General features: G+C 41.3%; 1 protein-coding gene across 2 annotated transcripts in view; it reads left to right on the plus strand.

The window, feature by feature from the left end:
- Window positions 1-12,313: 12,313 nt before the first annotated feature.
- Window positions 12,314-22,989, plus strand: part of LOC139368036 (L-fucose kinase) — a 42,630-nt gene continuing 31,954 nt past the window's right edge. Inside the window, exon 1 of one of the 2 annotated variants that reach the window (XM_071106547.1) lies at window positions 12,314-12,644. In XM_071106547.1, coding sequence (XP_070962648.1) covers window positions 12,563-12,644 — 82 coding nt within the window. In that variant the 5' untranslated portion in view covers window positions 12,314-12,562. The remainder of the gene's footprint in view (window positions 12,645-22,989) is intronic. The other variant, XM_071106568.1, reaches the window with a different exon arrangement.

Consider the following 22,989-nt stretch of genomic DNA (forward strand, 5'->3'; position numbering starts at 1 on the left):
CACCTACTGTACAGGGTTTTGAAACAAAACAAAAAATAATATATTCCATTGCGGGAAGGGGGACCAGATATATATATTTTTTTTACCCTTATTTTACCAGGTAAATTGACTGAGAACGCATTCTCATTTACAGCAACGACCTGGGGAATAGTTACAGGGGACAGGAGGGGGGATGAATGAGCCAATTGTAAACTGGGGATGATTAGGTGACCGTGATGGTATGGGGGCCAGATTAGGAATTTAGCCAGGACATCAGGGTTAACACCCCTACTCTTACGATAAGTTCCATGGGATCTTTAGTGATCACAGAGAGTTGGGACATCAATTTAACATCCCATCCAAAAGACAGCATCCTACACAAGGCAATGTCCCCAATCATTGCCCTGGGGTATTGGGATATATTTTTTTTTAGACCAGAGGAAAGGGTGCCTCCTACTGGCCCTTCACCACCACTTTCAGCAGCATCTGGTCTCCCATCCAGGGACCAACACTGCTTAGCTTCAGAAGCAAGCCAGCAGTGGGATATGCTGCTGGTGAGATAATACAAAATTAAATCAAAACAACCAACTCCTACACAGGCTCAGGTGCCTGTGAGGGTGGAGCATTCATCAACAAGATTCTTTGCAATGCCGCTGCATTGACAAGGAACATCAACTTCTTTCTCTACTCCTACTACCATTACTTATTCAACGTAACACCTTTTTTTACACTCTTCTCTTTGCCTCCGGATAGGAGACATTCTGGACAGCACTTATTCTTGCCACATCAGTCTCCTTCACTCTAACGGGACACTTCAGAAATCCGGGTGCATGTTCACCACCACAATTGAACCTTTTAGGCTCAGCTGGCATATAATACTCATCTCATCTACATACACTTGACACATTACAGAATAAGTGACACTTATCTCACTGCATTGGTTTGGGCATGAAGGCTCTCACAGGGAATCTCATTTAACCCAAATACATGTGAGAAGGGAGAGACTCTTCTTCAGGAAACAATAGAATGGATGGAGTGGGCTTCCGCACGCCATCTACTATTCTGGTCAGTCGTTTTGAAGAACGTAATGTATTCAGCACAAAAGCTTGAACAGTATAAGTTATATACCCTAACATAACTGTCAGGAAAAGACTCAACATCAAAACTCAAAAGAACAGACAACGACTCTTCTGTTTCACCAATCACGTCACCTTGTCACGTGATTGGTGCGTTGCACCCAACAACAAGCATCACAAACACTGAATCCTCCCCCTTCAGTTGGTCAACTTTCACACCTACAGTTACCCCAGTAATCACTCCTTTCAATGGCGCCCTTTTCTTGGGAGCAAAACAATTTACACCTCGTGTCCCCATTTATTTAACGCTGAGCGCCTGCTCCCTCTGACCAGCAAAATCACAAACAGTTATCATAAGACCACTTCTGGATACCTTCACCGATTCCACAGTACCCAACTCTGTTTTCACCAACCCTGAAACTACAAATGGATGAGCCAAAAGGCAAGGGTTCACTTTTTCCAAAAAAATGCACTCCTACCGTCACAGACTCATCTTTATTCTGACTTTCGGTGCAAACCTCGGGCTTCGAGAACTTCACCACATCTACCACCTCCGATACTTCGCACTTCCATTTCTCCTCCTGTCCTCAAATCAGCATTCAGCTCACTCGGCTTACACTTTCTACCATTCTTCTTTAACAAAACATATCATTTTTTCCCTCCATATTTAACCAATTCAAGCTCACTATCTTTCTTCAACCTCCTCTGCCTCTCATTTTCCCTCCATTCCTCCTCCATATTCCAAGTATACATCTCACTATGATAATACTGCACTTCTCCTGACATACTGTACATCTTGTTCTTTCCCTCTTAAGGGCAGTCATTTTCCCCTGGCTAATCCTTTCTCCTCAATCACTCTGGACGTGCATTGGGATTCTGAGAACTTCAACGTTGCCTTCAGCTGAACTTGCAAAGAGAGATGGTTGACCTTCAGCCCAGCTAGGTCTTCTTCTTCGGTAAATTGCTGGTCGCACAATTTAATGTGCATCCTGTCACCTACTGTGCAGGATGGAAACAAGATTCACAAAAAAAACTAAACTACCAAACTACAAAAAAAACTACCAAACTATCAAAAAATAAATTAACTAAATCAGATCTGATCCCTACATAGGTTCAAGGGGAACCTGGGAGGGAGGGTCTTCTGCCACCAGTACTCCTCGCAAGTCTTCAAATGTAAAATCCTTAAGTCCCAAAATATTTTCTGCCACAGCCACAATAATGTCCAGTTTCTTAGACTTCTTTGAGACTTGTGCTATAAAGTTTATAACTGTGGCAATGAACACCACAAAATCCACATTTGTAACACACAGGGTATCTTTTGACTGGCAGCAAACCTTTATTACAGGCTGTGGTGTATCCACAACCATATCGTCACTAGCTTCACTTGTTTTCTCAATTATTTTAATCGCCTCCCCATAGGAGATTCAATTTACCGCTCTAACTTTTGTCACTTCAATCTCCTTCACCCTTACGGGGCACTCCAGGAACTCGGGATCATGAGCCCCACCACAATTGCAACACTGTCGTCCTTCTACCCACAGTTCTTCAATATACTCTGTCCGTCTGCACACACTTGAAACATGGACAAATTCTTTACAATTCTTGCACTGCAATGGTTTTGGGACGAAAGCTCTTACAGCGTATCTTACATAACCAAGCTTCACATGCGTTGGTATTTGTTCTTTATCAAAAAACAACAGGACATACAGACTTTCTTCTTTTTCTCCATTCACCCAGAGGGTCAGACGCCAGGCACCACTACTCCGGGAATTCTATTCAGGTATTCAACCTGAACATCTGTCGTCACCCCTTAGATGACTCTGAAGTGCTCTACTCCGAAGTTAGAAACACAAAACCTCTGTTGCTCGTATTCTTTTGAGGCTCACTGCAATCTTCCTCTGTTCTTCAGAAATACAATTAATCTAAATAAGACCGCTCCTGGTCACTGACAGACTTTTCCCAGTGCATACCTCACCATTTTCAACACCTGAAATGGGTCTCCCACATATGCATCCTTACTCAACAAACATATCCAAACAAGAAGCGATTCATTATCCTCCAATTTTAGACAATTTCCTTTTTGTTCCAGTTTTGATACTCCTGTTGTCCATTCAGAACATTTGTCTTCACCAACTTTGCTCAACGTGCTGTTTGATTCGAACCCAACATCCACTTTCACTATCTTTCTTGCCATTTTACCTCAGGGTCTGTGCTGCTCTTGCTCCTTCTTCTTCTTTGGGATTGGGATGGTGGATCGCATCCAACTTTTAAAGCGCCACCTACTGTACTGGAGTGTGAGGCCAGTAATGGCCTACCTACATTAAATTAGCTTCATTATTCCTGTTCCTCTTAGAAGTTGAAATAGAGCAATGGACACCACTTCCCTTCCCCCACCAATGTTCCCTCTAAACTGCAGGCACAGTTCCCCGGGACTGCCACACAGAAGAAACCACGCAGAGAACCACAAGATAGAACATCACTCAACTTTCTAGAGTTTCTAGAGTTTTCCCTCTTAACACTAAAATGTGTTAAAAACCTTTCCCTTTCCTGTGAGAATTGTGATGAATCAACACAATATTAGCAACTAAACAAACTATCCAAGACTTAGTATGCAAAACTAACTATGCAAGATATTTTGTAGTAGGCATAACGCATTGGAGGATGATTCTAATGCATTGACAAGCACCATTCAGCCAATGTGGCGTATCCAATCAGATATGTGCACATTTGTTCATATTTGCTAGTTAATGAGTTATTAGCCCATCTAAAAATAATAATTTATAGTCAGCAATGGAGGAGTGATTGCTTCCTACAACAGCACAAAATGTTAGCATTGCTAGACATTTTTTTTAAATCAGTCGGGTAAACTACTGTTTTTGTCTTAAAGGGGCAGTGTTGTACACTTTAAACAATGCTACCTAATATAATGTTTACATACACTACATTATTCATCTCATATGTATACGTATATACTGTACTCTATATCATCTACTGCATCTTTATGTAATACATGTATCACTAGCCACTTTAACTATGCCACTTTGTTTACATACTCATCTCATATGTATATACTGTACTCAATACCATCTACTGTATCTTGCCTATGCTGCTCTGTACCATCACTCATTCATATATCTTTATGTACATATTCTTTATCCCCTTACACTTGTGTCTATAAGGTAGTAGTTTTGGAATTGTTAGCTAGATTACTTGTTGGTTATTACTGCATTGTCGGAACTAGAAGCACAAGCATTTAGCTACACTCGCATTAACATCTGCTAACCATGTGTATGTGACAAATAAAATTAGATTTGATTTGATTTGTATTTTGAGAAAGGATTGAATATGCTAAATAGCCAATAGGCAGAGGGTAGCATAATTTGTCTGATTCTCTGTACTAATGGTATGGGAATAATAATGCCTTTTATTTTGTAAAGTGGTTTCTTGCATCAAACACAACAACATTTTCAGTCACATCCTTGTCTGAAGGACAAGTGGATAAACAGGTTCATGTGAAGCCCTGCATGTTTTTCTTCAAAGGGCTCATGGAATGTAGGCCTACATTGAACACCATACTTTGGCTGCTACTGTAGGCTGAATGACAGAACAGCTATTTCCATGTAAAAATGTTATGGGATGTATTTTCTCCATTGTTTGTGATGGTAGGCCGCTCTGGTAAGACTAAATTATGATCAAGTAGCCTACTTAACCATGGTCTGAAACTGTAACATAAAGTGGGTAAACCTCAGTGTTCATAGTAAACAGATGTTGGAAGTTGCACAGAATTTTTACAACCTGGAAGTTTGCACACAGGCCTGAAATTTGTTCAGTGCCCCCCAAAAAATTGTGGGAACATTTCTCATGAGGAGCTGAATGGCAGTCTGATCATGACAACACGCCTCCCACACCTTTACAAGTATTCCCTGAACTTACTGTATGTTTCTTTGGGATGGTAATTTCAGCATGACCACCCCTCCCATCATCTGCTGTGATCACCAGTTCTCTTAGCTACAGATTGTTACACCAGATAATGTGCTTTAGCCAAAGATTTCTGGTATCCATTACTGGGAGTTATAGGATAGGTACTGTTTGGTGTAGAACTGTGAATTTTCAACCAACCTTGAATATCTGAATGTCTAGCATCTCTTTGATGCTACAGAGCCCCGTACAGCTTAAATAAATAGGGAATACACATTTCAAAGATTGATAGAAAAGTTGCATATGTATTTTATGGTGGTTCTATGTCATGGCTCTCCAACCCTGATCCTGGAGAGCAACAGTCCTGTAGGTTTTCACTCAAACCCTAATCTAGCACACCTGATTTTAATTATCTGGTTGATAAGCTGAACCAGGTTAGTTACAATTGGAGTTGGAACAAAAACCCAGAGGGAAAATATCCAGGAACAGGTTTGGAGACCCCTGTTCTACCACAGAAAGTTGGTGGCAGCTAATTGGGGAGGACGGGCTCGTGGTAACGACTGGAGCGAAATTAGTCTAACGGTATTAAATACATCAAACACATGGTTTCCATGTGTTTGATGCCATTCCATTCACTCCGTTCCGGCCATTATTATGTGCCGCCCTCCTCTCAGCAGCCTCCTGTGTCTTTTACATGGGCTTATGCTGAGCCACACTGGCTGCGTTAACACAGGCAGCCCAATTCTGATATTAGACCAGCTAATTGATAAGTAAACATGTACTGGTTTCAGGAGAAATGGTTATTTCACTTACACCTCCCTAATTCTCCCGATTTTCAGGAAAAAGTGGGCATTTTACCTAGATATCCCTAATATGATAACTGCGGTGTACAACATATAAGCTTATCAGGTTCTGATCGACTTACTATGCTTTTTCATTCGAGATCGCCCCCCGATTGCTAATCAATCAGGTCTTTATTCTCCAGGCTCCGCTTTGTCGTCAAAATGGACAACCTTGCAATGAATGACATGTATCCATCGTGATTTGCCCTGGACTTTCACTGCTGACCTCGTTACAGTATGAGCAAAATTTGATAAGGACCTTCCCATTTTGGCCCTGTGTAACCTTTATTTAACTAGACAAGTCAGTTAAGAACAAATTCAAATTTACAATGACAGCCTTCCCCGGCCAAACCCGGATGATGCTGTGCCAATTGTGCGCCGCCCTATGGGACACCCAATCACGGCCAGATGTGATACAGCCTGGAGTCTAACCAGGGACTGTAATGACGCCTCTTGCACTGAAATGTAGTGCCTTAGGGCCAACCCCAATGCCTCATCATCTAGTTTCTTCTAATAGTAGCCTACAGGTTTCTGACAATCACCATGGTGTTGTGTCAGCACTGAGGTCATGTGCCATATTTTTCAGCCACAAAGAGGGTGAACGGTTGGCCTGAGTCCGGAATGGCTAAAGCCGGAACTGATGACAGAGCTAGTTTAAGCTTGCCAAAAACCTCTTTCTGTTCTTCCGTGAAGACTACAAGGTCTTTTGAATCGGGGTCTCCCTTGAGGAGGTCGTTAAGGGATTGTGCAATTTCGGAAAAGGAGTCCATGCAGCATTTGTTGTAGTTGCACAAGCCCATGAAGGAGCTGAGTTCTTTAATAGTAGTGGGTTCCTTGGCGGCTTGTATGGCGGCAGTACGACTTTGTGTCAGCTATCTTTTTCCCTGCGAGACCAGTTGACCGAGGTAGATAACCTGTGATTGCATGAGTTGGGCTTTATCAGGGCTAGCTTTAGGCCTTTGGCATGCAAGTGGTCAAACAGTGATTTTAGGTCCTTGGCATGTGTTGCCTCATCTTGTGCAGTCGACAATATATCATCAACCTATCTTATGAAAACAGATGACATCGGAGGGAGATCTTGGAGATGTCGTTGCAATGCTTGATGGTAAATTTGAAGAACTATTATGAAGGCCCATAGGAGTCATAGTACATTGATACTGTTGACTATCCACAGAAAAAGAAAGACATATCAATGACCTAGAACACAGAGTGACAAAGAGGAAAAAATAGTTGAGGGGTTAGCCACCATTGCAGTGAACTTGGAGATTAATTTGCATTCCTGTAGTCCACCGTCACCCGCCAGTCACCATTTGATTTCCTCACTGGCCATACCGGACAGTTAGTTAGAGGCAGTGTGTCTTTTCAACAATACCCATGTCACATAGATCTCTAATCACTTCTTTAGTAGCGGCCATAGCTTCCCTGATGATGGGATATTGTTTTGTGCACGGTGGGGCAACACCTGTCAAGCGCCCTGGATCCATGTCCAAAATTCCACACTCCTTTTTCTTTGTAGTCAAAATAGGATGGTTCTGAACTGTAGAGCCCTGCAGTTCGCCATGTCACCTTTCCTTCAAAAATGTGTAGAGTAAAGTTGCATAATAACATCAAGGCCTAAAATAGGTTGTTCAAAGGAGCCTATTCACACCCCTGCATCAATCTTAATTGGATCAATAGAAACTGATAATGGTTTGGTCTGTTTCATATCTGTCTCCCCCAGCCCCCCACCCCTTGTTGCTCTCATCTTCTTGCCAGTGTACTCAGTAAATATATGTTTTGCATAAGAAGTGGTCAATGCAGTGACTTCAGCACCCGTATCTACTGAAAAATCTACTGCAAAGTTGTTAACAAGCATGTTCACATACAGTACATTAATAAAGTATTCAGACCCCTTGCCTTTTCCACATTTGTTACGTTACAGCCTTTTTCTAAAATATATTAAATTGTTTTTTTTTTCTCCCTTCATCACTCTAAACACAATAGCCCATGACGACAAAGCAAATGTAAAAAAATAAAACAGTTACATACATTAAGTATTCAGACCCTTTACTCTGTACTTTGTTGAAGCACCTTTGGCAGAGATTACAGCCTTGATTCTTCTTGGGTATGACGCAACAAGCTTGGAACACCTGTATTTGGGGAGTTTCTCCCATTCTTCTCTGCAAATCCTCTCAAAGTCTGCCAGGTTAGATGGAGAGCGTCGCTGCACAGCCATTTTCATGTCTCTCCAGAGGTGTTAGATCGGGTTCAAGTCCGGGCTCAAGGACATTCAGAGACTTGTCCCGAAGCCACTCCTTCATTGTCTTGGCTTTTGTGTTTATGGTCTTTGTCCTATTAGAAGGTCCTGAGTGCTCTGGAGCAGGTTTTTCTTCAAGGATATCTCTGTACTTTGCACAGTTCATCTTTGCCTTGATCCTGACTAGTCTCCCAGTCCCTCCTGCTAAAAAACATCCCCACAGTATGATGCTGCCACCACCTTGCTTCCCTGTAGGGATGGGCCAGGTTTCTTCCAGACGTGATGCTTGCAATTCAGGCCGAAGAGTTCAATCTTCGTTTCATCAGACCAGAGAATCTTGTTTCTCATGGTGTGAGTGTCTTTTAGGTGCCTTTTAGCAAACTCAAATTGAGCTGTCATGTGCCTTTTACTGAGGAGTGGTTCCCGTCTGGCCACTCTACCATAAAGGCCTGATTGTTGGAGTGCTGCAGAGATGGTTGTCCTTATGGAAGGTTCTCCCATCTCCACCGAAGAACTCTAGAGCTACTTGGTTCTTGGTCACCTCACTGACCGAGGCCCTTATCCCCCCCGATTGCTCAGTTTGGCCGGGCGGCCAGCTCTAGGAAGAGTCTTTCCAAATCATGTCCAATCAATGGAATTTACCACAGTTGGACTCCAATCAAGTTGCAGAAACATCTCCAGGATGATGGAAACAGGATGCACCTGAGCTCAATTTCGAGTCTCATAGCAAAGGGTCTGAATAGTTATGTAAATAAGGTATTTCTGTTTTTAATTTTTTATAAATTTGTCATTATGGAGTATTGTGTGTAAATTGATGAGGGAATTGTTTTATTTAATCAATTTTAGAATAAGGCTGTAACAAAACAAAATGTGGACAAAGTTAAGGGGTCTGAATACTTGCCGAATGCACTGTATAAAGTGTAATATTGGGAGGCAAACTCTAAATGTAATACATTTCCACTCTATATCTGACATGGTACCGGCACAGATAGAACAATAAGAAAGATCTTTCCCCTGATGTATAAATGTAAAGCATCCAGTTGGCGTTACCACTCACATTCAAATATGATGGTGAGAGGTAGCCCATTGGCCGGCAGTGGGAGAAGATGGAGCGAGATGGACGTCCTGCAAATTGAATACAGTTTTCTGTTTTCAAATCTTAGTTTTGTAGACTTTACTTTTTGCCTAAGTAGAAAAAAATGCGTTGTTTAGAATGAGTACAAGGACGAACTGAGTTATTGCAAACACGCACTTCACAAAGTAGGTGTTCCCTAAAGGAAATATGCAAATACATCCTAGAACGCACCAATAGACTCTCATGCTTTGCTCTGCCCACCTCCTTGCTTGTTCTGCCCACTATGATGAATTTGCTCCCAGTGGTCTGTCTTGGGTTAGTTATAAAAAGTATTTGGTATAGGTGTTCTTTTTTTAAGCCCATAACCATGAAACCACTCAGTATGGAAAATAATTATCAGTTGCAATTATTTTTGTCACAATTCATGCTGTCACTAGGAAATAACATGGCAAACGTGAGAAATTATTTGTCATTTAAGCATTTAAATGTAGTTTTTAAATGTGTCAGTGTTGTACTGGTTAGTACTATGTAAATGAAATATTAAACACACTTTTTGCTATTTCTTTTTCCAATTGGCCTTCATTATGCACACTCAATCATGAAAATGATAATGTAACATATTTTTTTTGCATTTCAATTAGAATTTTGTCACAAAATGTGCATACCCATTTAGGAAAATAAATTGCAAAAATGAAATTGATTTATAATTTTTCCATTTAAGTTTCCAATTGAGTTTCGGCAGCTAAATGCTTCCATAGACGAGTATGTTTATATAATGGTACTATAATACTTGTATTTTTTATTAATTTTTTACATCCATCAGAATTGGTTAAAGTTGGCAAATTGATTGTGGCAGGTGAAAATTCTATTAAACGTTTTACCATTGCAACATTTGACAGTCACATTCACCTTGGTTGGCTGAAGCGTGCACAGCCGGCGATGCCTCATCTCGATTGATTATTCCCATAATTTGCAACAATGTCAATGGTCGTCATTACTATTTTTCCCTTGCGGTACCTCAAACTGTAGTCATTACCAGCTGAGATACATTTTTATGAGTTGATTTTACTCCTGGCTCAGAGTTTGTCTGAGCAGTGTCTTAACATCATCCCAAAACCTTAATCTCAGCTGGTAATATTGAAAGTTTGAGGTACCACAAAGGAAATACCAAATGATGGGAGTAAGCAATAGTGATCGCCAATTATGTACTGCATCAAATGTTGCAATGGTAAAACGTTTGATGTAATTTTCACCTGACAAGATCACTTTCCCACTCTTAATTCTAAGAGCCTAACCGAGCCCCACAGTGGAGGTGTCATAATACCCATAAAACCTAGCTGTCAAACAGGGAAATGGTTACAATAATTTTTCCCCCTTTCATTTTTCCCATAGGGAAAACGTTCAAGGGCTATGTTTTGTGTAAGCTTACCCTGATGTGATGTTTCGATAACCATGTACAGTGCCTTGCGAAAGTATTCGGCCCCCTTGAACTTTGAAACCTTTTGCCACATTTCAGGCTTCAAACATAAAGATATAAAACTGTATTTTTTTGTGAAGAATCAACAACAAGTGGGACACAATCATGAAGTGGAACGACATTTATTGGATATTTCAAACTTTTTTAACAAATCAAAAACTGAAAAATTGGGCGTGCAAAATTATTCAGCCCCTTTACTTTCAGTGCAGCAAACTCTCTCCAGAAGTTCAGTGAGGATCTCTGAATGATCCAATGTTGACCTAAATGACTAATGATGATAAATACAATCCACCTGTGTGTAATCAAGTCTCCGTATAAATGCACCTGCACTGTGATAGTCTCAGAGTTCCGTTAAAAGCGCAGAGAGCATCATAAAGAACAAGGAACACACCAGGCAGGTCCGAGATACTGTTGTGAAGAAGTTTAAAGCTGGATTTGGATACAAAAAGATTTCCCAAGCTTTAAACATCCCAAGGAGCACTGTGCAAGCGATAATATTGAAATGGAAGGAGTATCAGACCACTAGTTGTTGTGAAATTGTTAGATTGCTCATTGGTTATTACTGCATTGTCGGAACTAGAAGCACAAGCATTTCGCTCGCTACACTTGCATTAACATCTGCTAACCATGTGACAAATCAGATTTGATTTGATTTATATACTTCGATTTCAGAGCACTCATCTGACTGTGTTGACCTTGTTGTTGTTGATGTGCATATAGGGAAAGATAGCACACCTTGTTATTGTTGTTTAAATCAATAGGACTCTCTCTGTGATTTATTTAGAATTCAAGGCTTACTTAACCAGCATGGCTACCACAGAATTCTGCAGTGATACGCCATCCCATCTGGTTTGCACTTAGTGGGACTGTCATTTGTTTTTGAACAGGACAATGACTCAACACACCTCCGGGCTGTGTAAGGGCTATTTGACCTAGAATGAGAGTGATGGAGTGCTGCATCAGATGACCTGGCCTCCACAATCACCCGACCTCAACCCAATTGAGGTGATTTGGGATGAGTTGGACCACAGAGTGAAGGAAAAGCAGCCAATTGCTCATCATGTGAGAAATCCATTCCAGGTGAAGCTGGAATATGTTATTATTTGTTTAACACTTTAAAACAAAACTTTTTTGGTTAATACATGATTCCATATGTGCAATTTCATAGTTTTGAAATGTCTTCACTATTATTCTACAATGTATTAAATAGTAAAAATACAGAAACACCCTTGAATGAGTAGGTGTGTCCAAACTTTTGACTGGTGGTGTATGTTTCAGTAAGATTTGATTTAGGGCATTTATGTTCATCAACTGTACTGCAGGGATGGAATGTAAGTTGCAGAAAATAGAGGTTGTGGTGGCAACTGCAGAGAGGTGTTTGGGTGTGCGAGACTTGACATCAGAAGAGTTACAGTGTGTGTTGAGTGGTGGTGTCCCATCCTCTCAGGCTGTTGGCCTTAATTTGGACTAAATAGATTTAAATAGTGGAGTATGGTATTTATTATTATTAATTGTGAGTGTAGTGTTAGATGGTAGGGTATTTGTTTTATTTTTTTTTATTTTAAAAATTTTTTTGGGGGGGAGAAAAAAATATGCAAAGAATAAGAGAGTTATACTCCAGTCTAGTAGGTGGCGGTAATCAACATTTAATTGGATGCCAACCGGCGTTAAACCTCATCAAAGAAGAAGAACTGGTCGCGCAAACGATTGATTTTGCGGTCTCCACTCATTCGGGAGCTACACTGTTGCAAGAATAGCACAGTGTAGTCTCTTTAGCTATTGCCTTGGTTGAACGGTTTTAGCATTGTTTGCATGGACGTAATGTTTGCTTCCTGTTACTTTCCGCCAATGGCGTTTTAGTTTAGATTGGTAAATTAGGCTAAATGTTCCGTGTATGAAGACAGCAGACTACTTTCGTGGCTCAATTGGAAGATATATTGTTTTCATAAATACGTCAACATGTCAAGCGAGCAGGTGTTCAGCTGGACTGTAGTAGTCCTGACCTGTCAACATAAAGATAGCGTTTACGCCTTTCAAAGAGGTGAGTCTCTTATTCCTCTTCTTGTTTACAGTAATGCACAGTTGCCCACTGTAGTCTAATAATGCAAAAGATGAGGAATAGACCAGATGCATGCGTAGCCTTCTGTAGGCCTAAATCTACTAAATGTACTGAATAATAAGTTACTAAACTTCATTTTACTCTCGTGTTTACCAATCTAAAACTATTGAAGCAGGATTGTGAATGAGCTGTCAAAATAAAAGTCCGCTAAATGTCCCCTATTAAAATAAAAGTCCCCTATTTGAAACAGATCCAAACAAATAGTGGAATAATACCATATTTCGACAAGATGATGCTAAACAATTTTGCCATGTTATATAACTTAAAAATACATTCTTTATTAATTTGATAAAACAGAACAGTTAAGAAACATTTAAAATGAAGCCCAGACACGCTAATATAGGTACCATTGTCTTGAAAAGTTATCATTTTTAAACAGTTTCCAGGTAAACTAAATGGGTTGTTGTCATACCTTCTCCATATACTGCTTACATAGTAAGGAAAACAATATGTCATTTGGGTGAACTATCCCTTTAATATGGGGTGATTCTTTAAAAACAAATAATCACATCATAGTAGCAACAACACCACCTAGTGGTCAGAACTTGGTGATATAAGGATGTAGGATGGGACATGAAGCTAACAAACTCAATTACTAATTTCTCTGAAGAGGGGAGAAAAAAACATCCCCAAATGTGACTGACTGCCTCAAAACTACAAAATAACACACATGGAATCATGTAGTAACCAAAAAAGTGTTAAACAAATGTAAATATTTTATATTCTTCAAAGTAGCCACCTTTTGCCTTGACAGCTTTGCACACTCTTGGCATTCTCTCAACCAGCTTCATCTGGAATGCTTTTCCAACAGTCTTGAAGGAGTTCCCACATATGCTGAGCACTTGCTGGCTACTTTTCCTTCACGCTGCGGTCCAACTCATCCCAAACCATCTCAATTTGGTTGAGGTCTGGTGATTGTGGTCATCTGATGCAGCACTCCATCACTCTCCTTCTTGGTCAAATAACCCTTACACAGCCTGGAGGTGTGTTGGGTCATTGTCCTGTTGAAAAACAAATGATAGTCCCACTAAGCACAAACCAGATGGGATGGCGTATCGCTGCAGAATGCTGTCGTAGCCCTGCTGGTTAAGTGTGCCTTGAATTCTAAATAAATTACAGTGTCACCGGCAAAGCACCATCAGACCTCCTCCATGCTTCACGGTGGGAACCACACATGGAGAGATCATCCGTTCACCTACCCTGCATCTCACAAAGACTTAAACGTTGGAACCAAAAATCTCAAATTTAGACTCATCTGACCAAAGGACAGATTTCCACCAGTCTAATGTTCATTGCTCGTGTTTCTTGGCCCAGGCAAGTTACTTCTTCTTATTGGCGTCCTTTTAGTAGTGGTTTCTTTGCAGCAAATTGATCATGAAGGCTTGATTCAGAGCAGTTTCCTCTGAACAGTTGATGTTGAGATGTCTGTTACTTGAACTCTGAAGCATTTATTTGGGCTGCAATTTCTGAGGCTGCTAACTCTAATGAACTTATCCTCTGCAGCAGAGGTAACACTGGGTCTTTCTTTCCCTATTTGGTAAAAGACCATCTTCTGTATACCACTCCTACCTTGTCACAACACAACTGATTGGCTCAAACGCATTAAGAAGGAAAGAAATTCAGCAATATCACTTTTAACAAGGCACACCTGTTAATTGAAATGCATTCCAGGTGACTACCACATGAAGCTGGTTGAGAGAATGCCAAGATTGTGCAAAGCTGTCATTAAGCCAAAGGGTGGTTACTTTGAAGAATCTCAAATACAAATATATTTGGATTTGTCTAACACTTTTTTTTGCTGGTTACTACATGATTCCATATGTTTTTTTGTAGTTTTGATGTCTTAATTATTATTCTACAATGTAGAAAATAGTAAAAAATAAAGAAAAACCATTGAATGTGTAGGTGTGTCCAAACTTTTGACTGATACTGTATTCTGGTCAAGGCTCATCCTATGTACACCTTTTCTATTCATATACTGTTTGTACTGACATTATGGACTCATATTTATATTCCAGACTCTGACATTGCTCGTTCTAATATTTCTACTTTTGTTAAATACTTTTTTTGGGGGGGGGGATTTGTGTGTAATGTTTTTTGTTGCTGTTAGACATTACTGCACAGTTGGAGCTAGGAACATAGCATTTTGCTACACCTGCAATAGCAAATGCAAAATATGTGTACTCGACTAATACATTTCGATTTTGAACCGCAAATTTCAGTATTGTGGCTAACTTCACACAGATTTACACAGTCTACTATGGACACATTGAATGAGCTGTCAAAATGTATTTTTATTTTTTATGTTAACCCTGTACTCGTGACTTTGTCAAATTACTTTAAATTTTGTTATTTTTCATTAGAAAACATATACACTTCACTACCTATTTACTTGGACAATAAAGCTAAAATTTTTAATTTGTCTCATGAGGTGACAGTACAGAATGTCACCTTTTTATTTGATGTTATTCTTCAATTACGCAGACCCCAATGCAAATCAGGGAGAGAAAATACTTTTTTTCCAAGAGAACAGATCATAGTTATGCTGTAAAGTGGATGGTAGATGTTCATTCTTCCTTGTTCTTGTTGTTTTCTCCACTGAAGAAAGAGACCGGATGTGGTTTATACCAAAACATCGTCTGTGTTTGACCAATTAGAATTCCTTGCAATAGAATTTGGCCGATAGCCAGCTACCAAGTTTCAGGCTTAATGTATAGACAATTTGAACCAATGAGAACTTGCCACATGTAGCTATGAGTCCCGGACTGGAACCCCTACACAGATGTTGAACTGAAAAACAACCCGTTCCATTGACCAATTATTCTTCAGTTCCCCATTACAGAAAAACAACTTGTTCCATTGATCTTTAGTTCTCTGCATTGTGTATTTGTCTTTGTATTTTCTTACATACATATCTGTTTTACTGTTTAGAAATGAAAGTACTTTATGTAAATGGTCCCCCCATTTTGAAGGTGTCATAAGTATTTGGACAAATTCACGTGTGTGTATTTAAAGCAGTCAAAAATTTCGTTTTTGGTCCAATATTCTTAGAACGCAATGACTACATCAAGCTTGTGACTCGACAAACTTGTTTGATGCATTTCTAGTTTGTTTTGGTTGTGTTTCAGATTGTTGTTCCACATAGAAATGAATGGTAAATAATGAATTGTCTAACTTTTATTGTAAATAAGAATAGAATGTTTCTTCGGAACACATCCACACTAATGTGGATGCTACCATGCCAGTCAACTTTGTGAACGTGTGCAGAATGTGGATGATCTGGTGTGTCTTGGGACTCTGTTTGAGAAGGACTGGAACCACCTCCAAACTTAACCCTGTTCCCTCATTCCGGTATCCCAACAACTCTCCTGGGGCTAAACTGGCTTAGCCGTTTGTGCCCAAGAACCAAGACAAAAGTCCAGTGACGTGCTGGAAGTGTAAGATCCAACATCCTTCAGGTTCTTGCCCTGTCTATGGCTAGCATCAGGATTCAGAAAAAGGTTAGAAAGAACAGAAGACCAACAGGCGTGGTGGCTTGGGTACAATTAGAACGGCCTCAATGCCCACCATGAAGCCTTCAGACAGCTCACCTAGCTGTCTTATTCCTATTCTGCAACAAATGTTGGTTCCTCTGACTGGTAGGAACAAGAGAGGGGAGGCCATAATGGACAAAGGAGCAACTTATACCCTGATGCAGGAGCCCCTGTGGCAAAAGATGGCATTACTGCATGAGGTGCTTCGAACCTGGGATGAAGGACCATTGAACGTGGCCAATGGTGAACCGATCAATCCCTTGGGCTGGACTGATGAAAATTAAGCTGTATGATGACATTATTCATTTTCCTGTGGCTATTATTGCCAATCCGAGCCTTGCATTTGCTGTAGACCTTGGCCTGGACTGCATGTTCTTCAGCGGACTAACCATCTCAATGTCCGAACCATCATGTCAGCTGCGCTCTGACCATTCCGGCCTCATCCATTTCAACCTGGAAATACACTGATTTCAGTGTTCCACCAGGGAAGCCAGAAACCCAACTATCACAATGATTACAGTCATACCACCCCCCAGGGCGGTATATATTCCAGGGCAAAAGCAAAACTGATGCTGATTTCTACATCAAACAAGCAATGGAACAGTCATGTCTGTCAGATGAGAGGTGGCAGCTCTCCCAGATGTTGGAAATGAACAGTGAGATCTGTGCTCTTACACCCGGCCATGCAGCAGTCTTCCAACACAAAATCTATACCTGGCATGAAGGCCACATTAAGCAGCGTCCCTACAGGCTGTCCCCCGCCAAACTGCTGATTTCTCAATGAACAGCTTGAGAGTATGTTGGCGACTGGAGTTGTCAAACCTTCCTTTTCCATATGGGCTTCTCCAGTTGTCCTTATTCCTTCTTCAGTAATCTGGATCTTAACATCGGATATTGGCAGGTGGCAATGAATCCCGCCGTTCAGAACAAGATTGTGTTCATCTCCCCAGCTGGTTTGTACTCATTCAAATTCATGCCTTTTGGTTTGGAGAACACTCCAGCAACCTTCCAAAGGCTGATGGAGACTGCCCTGGGAGATCTGAGGGGGAAAAATTGTGTATCTGGATGACATAATCTATTCCTCTGTCACTGATCATCTGCATGAAATGCTGGAAATTTTCCTCCCAGGCGGGGTACCAGAAATTAATTCTTATTGGTGGTAGTGGACTACTACGTTGTTTCCACTCCGCAAAGCCACTGCATCCGCCATTGCTCTAATTCTGCGAATGGAGGTCTTTACCAGATTTGTGATTCCAGACCACATTCTCTCTGATCCGAGGTCCCAAGTTCATGTCAGGAATCTACAAAGAACCCTGCACCTACTGGGGTGTAGTTGCCAAGCTGACCACTGCCTATCATCCTCAGACCAACCTGACGAGAGGGTAAGCCGCACCCCGAAGAGGATGATTGCGTCATTCTTGGGGGACCAGCATACAAGGTGGGATCAGCATCTTCCGTAGTTTCACTTTGCATTGAAGTCTCCTGGACCGCAGCATTTTGGGGTCACTCCCGCCATACTCCACCTGGGAAGACCACTAGAAGATCCGATGGACAGAGTCTTGCAAAGTTCCCCCGTTTCATCTGACTTCCCAGCATTTGATGCAGTCCACCACCACCATACCTTGCTAGCCAAACAACGACAGCTCATAAACTATGACAAACAGGCGAGACGTGTGTTTCCCACCCGAGTCTCATGTCTGATCCGTTCTCATCTGTCAAAGGCGTCCAAGCAGTTTACTGCAAAACAAGCTATGAGATGGAAAGGTCCTTTCTTTGTGGTGCAGAAGTTGGACCCGGTGAACTACTTGGTCTCTTTGGAGGAAACGGGGGAAGATGTCAGGAAGGTGCATGTTGTTGACCTAAAGCCCTGCTACCCTATGGCAGAAGAGCTGGATTGCAGGCAAAGCAACACCTGCAGGAACTCTTCTGGTAGGACCCTCTTGATGAGTTCCCTGGTTTTGTGTAGTGGGGGGGGGGGGGACTAAATGCATGAAGTAATTTCATTTCTAAATGGTAAAACATATACTTTGTGTATGTGGACAACACTTGAAATTAGTGGATTTGGCTATTTCAGCCACACCCGTTGCTGACCGGTGTATAAAATTGAGCACACAGCCATGCAATCTCTATACTTCCAATGTTTGTCTATAATGGCCTTACTGAAGAGCGCAGTGACTTTCAACGTGGCACCGTCATAGGATGCTACCTTTCCAACAAGTCAGTTAGTCAAATTTCTGCCCTGCTAGAGCTGTCCCTGTCAACTGTAAGTGCTGTTATTGTGAAGTGGAAGCGTCTAGGAGCAACAATGGCTCAGCCGCAAAGTGGTAGGCCACATAAGCTCACAGAATGGGGCCGCAGACTGCTGTAGAGCGTTGCTTGTAAAAATGGTATTTTCTCAGTTTCAACACTCACTACCGAGTTCCAAACTGCCTCTGGAAGTAACGTCGGCACAATAACTGTTCGTCGGGAGCTTCATGAAATGGTTGTCCATGGACAAACAGCTGCACACACGCCTAAAATCACAATGCGCAATGCCAAGCGTCGGCTGGAGTGGTGTAAAGCTTGTCGCTATTGGACTCTGGAGCAGTGGAAACACTTTCTCTGGAGTGATGAATCTAAGGTTGCACATTTTGGGGAATATTCAGAGGTGGAAATTTAACGTGGGAATATATGCGAATTAATGGAAATATGCAAATTAATATTAATACCATTTTAAATGTGATGGTTTTTGCATTGGATATATTTACCATATCTTATGGAGACAAACATAACATTTTACCTTATCATAAGTAGACATTGCAAATTATTTAAATCCTTCAAATAGAAATAAAAACAATTTAGTTACGAGTTGAACTTTTTAAATTAGTTCACTTCACATGATTTCACTGAACAACAAAAAATGGGAATATTAAATGATCCCCAATGATCCATCGCATCTGTAAAATGATAGTCTAGAAACGAATGCTTTGGTTGTCTTCCTCTCAGGCTTCCATGTCTTCTCCCTGGACCTCTTAAATGTCCACCCCTTGAACATCAGACTCTGGGGCCTCATCTTCACTGTCACTTTCCAACCTTGTTGAGGATGGCTCATTGTCAGGCTCAAAAAGCCTCAAATTAGCCCGGATGGCCACCAATTTTTCAACCCTTGAATTGGTCAGCCTATTGTGTTATTTGGTGTGTGTGTGTTCCTAAACAAGGACCAGTTGCGCTCTGAGGCGGCTGATGTTGGTGGGATTTAGAGGATGATGGAGGCAACAGGAGAAAGAGCCTCAGATCCACAAATTCCCTTCCACCAGGTGGCTGATGAGATATGTTGGCATGACTGCCATATTGCATCTCCATCCCAAAGCCCTTGCTTGGAAGTGTACTTTACCAGACTGCCAAGAACCTTGCCCTCATCCAGGCCAAGGTGGTGAGACACAGTAGTGATGACACCATAGGCCTTATTGATCTCTGCACCCGCCAGCATACTTGGAGTCCAACATGTACGCTGCAGCGTGTATGGGCTTCAGGCAGAAGTCTTCATGCTTTTTGATGTATTTCAGAACTGCAGTTTCCTCTGCTTGGAGCAAAAGTGGGCAGGGCAGTACGGATTTATTTTCTTACATCTGCAAGCAGAGTCTGAACATCAGACAGGATGGCATTGTCCCCCTCAATCCGTGCAATGGCTACTGCAATAGGTTTCAGGAGTTTCAGGCGGCTTACCACTCTCCCAAATACATCATCCAGGAGGATCCTCTTGATGGGGCTGTCCATATCGGCAGACAGGATATGGCCATTTCTTGGAGAGACTCCTTCCCCTCCAGGAGACTGTCAAATATGGGGCGGCAGGGTAGCCTATTGGTTAGAGTGTTGGACTAGTAACCGGAAGGTTGCAAGTTCAAACCCCTGAGCTGACAAGGTACAAATCTGTCGTTCTGCGGCCTAGGCCCTGAACAGGGCCTAGGCCGTCATTGAAAATAAGAATTTGTTCTTAACTGACTTGCCTAGTTAATTAAATAAAGGTAAAATAAATAAAAACATGATGATAACACTACTCCAACGGGTGTTGCTGGGCAGCTTCAATGTCGTGGTCTTGTTCTTCTCACTTTGCTTGGTGAGGTAGATTGCTGCTATAACTTGAACCATTGGTCTATAACTTGAACCATTGGTCAGATGATTCTGCATCATTATTGCAATCTTCACATATGATTTGGCACAGTATTTGCAAATGTACACAGCTTTTCCTTCTACATTAGCTGCAGTGAAATGTCTCCACACATCAGATAGTGCCTGTGGCATTTTCCTGTAAAGATTAGAAAAAATGTTTGTGAAAATGTAATACAATTCCATGTACAGATAAATAATTAAGCAGTTAGATTAAACACCTCCTTTGTAAAATACATGTTTTAAATGAAATGTGTATTGGAACAGGTGAATTACAGGTGAATTAACACAGTTAGGCTCAAGCAAGCTAAACCCAACATGGTAGCAAAAACTAACTAGAAGAAATTGTTAACAAGTTAGAAATGATTTAAACACACTTTTCTGTAGGCTACTGTTTACAAGTTAACAAAAAATAATGTATGTCATATAAAATATATTCACCTCACCCAGTATTGTAATCAAAACTTACCAGAAAGCGTGTAGTCCTAGGTTCAGGCAGTGTAGTAGTCAATAGCATCTCATTAGTGTGCAAGATCTTGAGAATCAGCTGTACATGTGATGGAAGAATGCACTGTGCATGCAGAGGGTTGCAATTCCATTGAATTGATGGTAGTTTAACCAAAATATGCCACAAGACCTAGAATTACCTTGTATCCCACAAAAATGGTTCACTGTTATAAGCTAATAAAACATTTTAAAAAATGAATTTAAGCATAATTACCTAAATTCCCGGCCTTAACTTCTCATGGAAAATTTCTGACCCTTTTGCAACCCTAGATGAATCACACTTCACCATCTGACAGTCCGACGGACAAAACTGGGTTTGGTGTATGCAAGGAGAACACTACCTGCCCCAATGCATAGTGGAAACTGTACAGTTTGGTGCAGTAGGAATATTGCTCTGGGGCTGTTTTTAATGGTTCAGACCCCTTAGTTCAGTGAAGGGAAATCTTATCTCTACAGCATACAATGACATTCTAGACGATTCTGTGATTCTAACTTTGTGGCAACAGTTTGGGGAAGGCCGTTTCCTGTTCCAGCTTGACAATGCCCCTGTGCACAAAGCGAAGTCCATACAGAAATTATTTGCCGAGATTGGTGTGTAAGAACTTGAATGCACAGAGCCCTAACCTCAACTTTATCGAACACCATTGATGAATTGGAACGCTGACTACGAACCAGGCCTAATCGCCCATCATCATTGGCAACTTCACTAATGCTCTTGTGGCTGAATGGAAGCCATTCCCCGCAGCAATGTTCCAATATGAAGTTGGTCCCCTTTTTCTGCTATAACAGCGTCCACTCTTCTGGGAAGGCTTTCCAATATTGGAAAGCCTTCCCAGAAGAGTGGACGCTGTTATAGCAGAAAAAGGGGACAAACTTCATATTATTGCCCCTTTTGGAACGAGACATTCGAGCAGGTGTCCACATACTTTGGTAATGTAGTGTACAGTGCCTTAGGAAAGTATTCAGTCCCCTTGACTTTTTCAAAAAGAAATATTACACGGATCCCTAACCGGTCGCGTGCCATTGTGCATAAATGTATTTTGTCCCCCCACACCAAATGCGATCACGACACGCAGGTTAAAATATCAAAACAAACTCTGAACCAATTATATTAATTTGGGGACAGGTCGAAAAGCTTTAAACATTTATTGCAATTTAGCTAGCTAGCTTGCTGTTGCTAGCTAATTTGTCCTGGGATATAAACATTGAGTTGTTATTGTACCTGAAATGCACAAGGTCCTCTACTTCGACAATTAATCCACACATAAAACGGTCAACCGAATCGTTTCCAGTCATCTCACCTCCTAGGCTTTTTTTTCTCTTGACTTTATATTGCAATTGGCAACTTTCATAAATTAGGTGCATTACTGCCACTGACCTCGTTCATCTTTCAGTCACCCACGTGGGTATAACCAATGAGGAGATGGCATGTGGGTACCTGCTTCTATAAACCAATGAGGAAATAGGAGAGGCAGGAGTTGCAGCGCAATCTGCGTCACAAATAGAACTGACTTCTATTTTAGCCCTTGGCAACGCAGAAGCTTGTTGTGGGTGCAATGATTGAATAATATAGATTTCAAAATGTATTTTGCAATGCTCGCGCACGGGACACGAAAGGTGTAGTCAGCCTGTAACGTTACAGCCTTATTCTAAAATGTATTAAATTGTTTTTTTCCCCCTCATCAATACACACAATACCCCATAATGACGAAGCAAAAACCAGCTTTTTAGAATTTTGTTGACACATTTATTAAAAATAAACTGTTCTTACATTGACATAAGTATTCAGACCCTTTACTCAGTACTTTGTTGAAGCGCCTTTGGCAGCGATTACAGCCTCGAGTCTTCTTGGGTATGATGCTACAAGCTTGGCACACCTGTATTTGTTGGCACACCTGTATTTGGAGTTTCTCCCATTCTTCGCTGCAGATCATCTCAAGCTCTGTCAGGTTGGATGGGGAGCGTCCCTGCACATCTATTTGCAGGTCTCTCCAGAGGTGTTTGATCGGGTTCAAGTCTGGGCTCTGGCTGGGCCACTCAAGGACATTGAGGCTAGTCCTGAAGCCACTCTTGCATTGTCT

This window comes from Oncorhynchus clarkii, chromosome 2 (genome assembly GCF_045791955.1).
Source record: "Oncorhynchus clarkii lewisi isolate Uvic-CL-2024 chromosome 2, UVic_Ocla_1.0, whole genome shotgun sequence".
Taxonomy (NCBI): domain Eukaryota; kingdom Metazoa; phylum Chordata; class Actinopteri; order Salmoniformes; family Salmonidae; genus Oncorhynchus; species Oncorhynchus clarkii.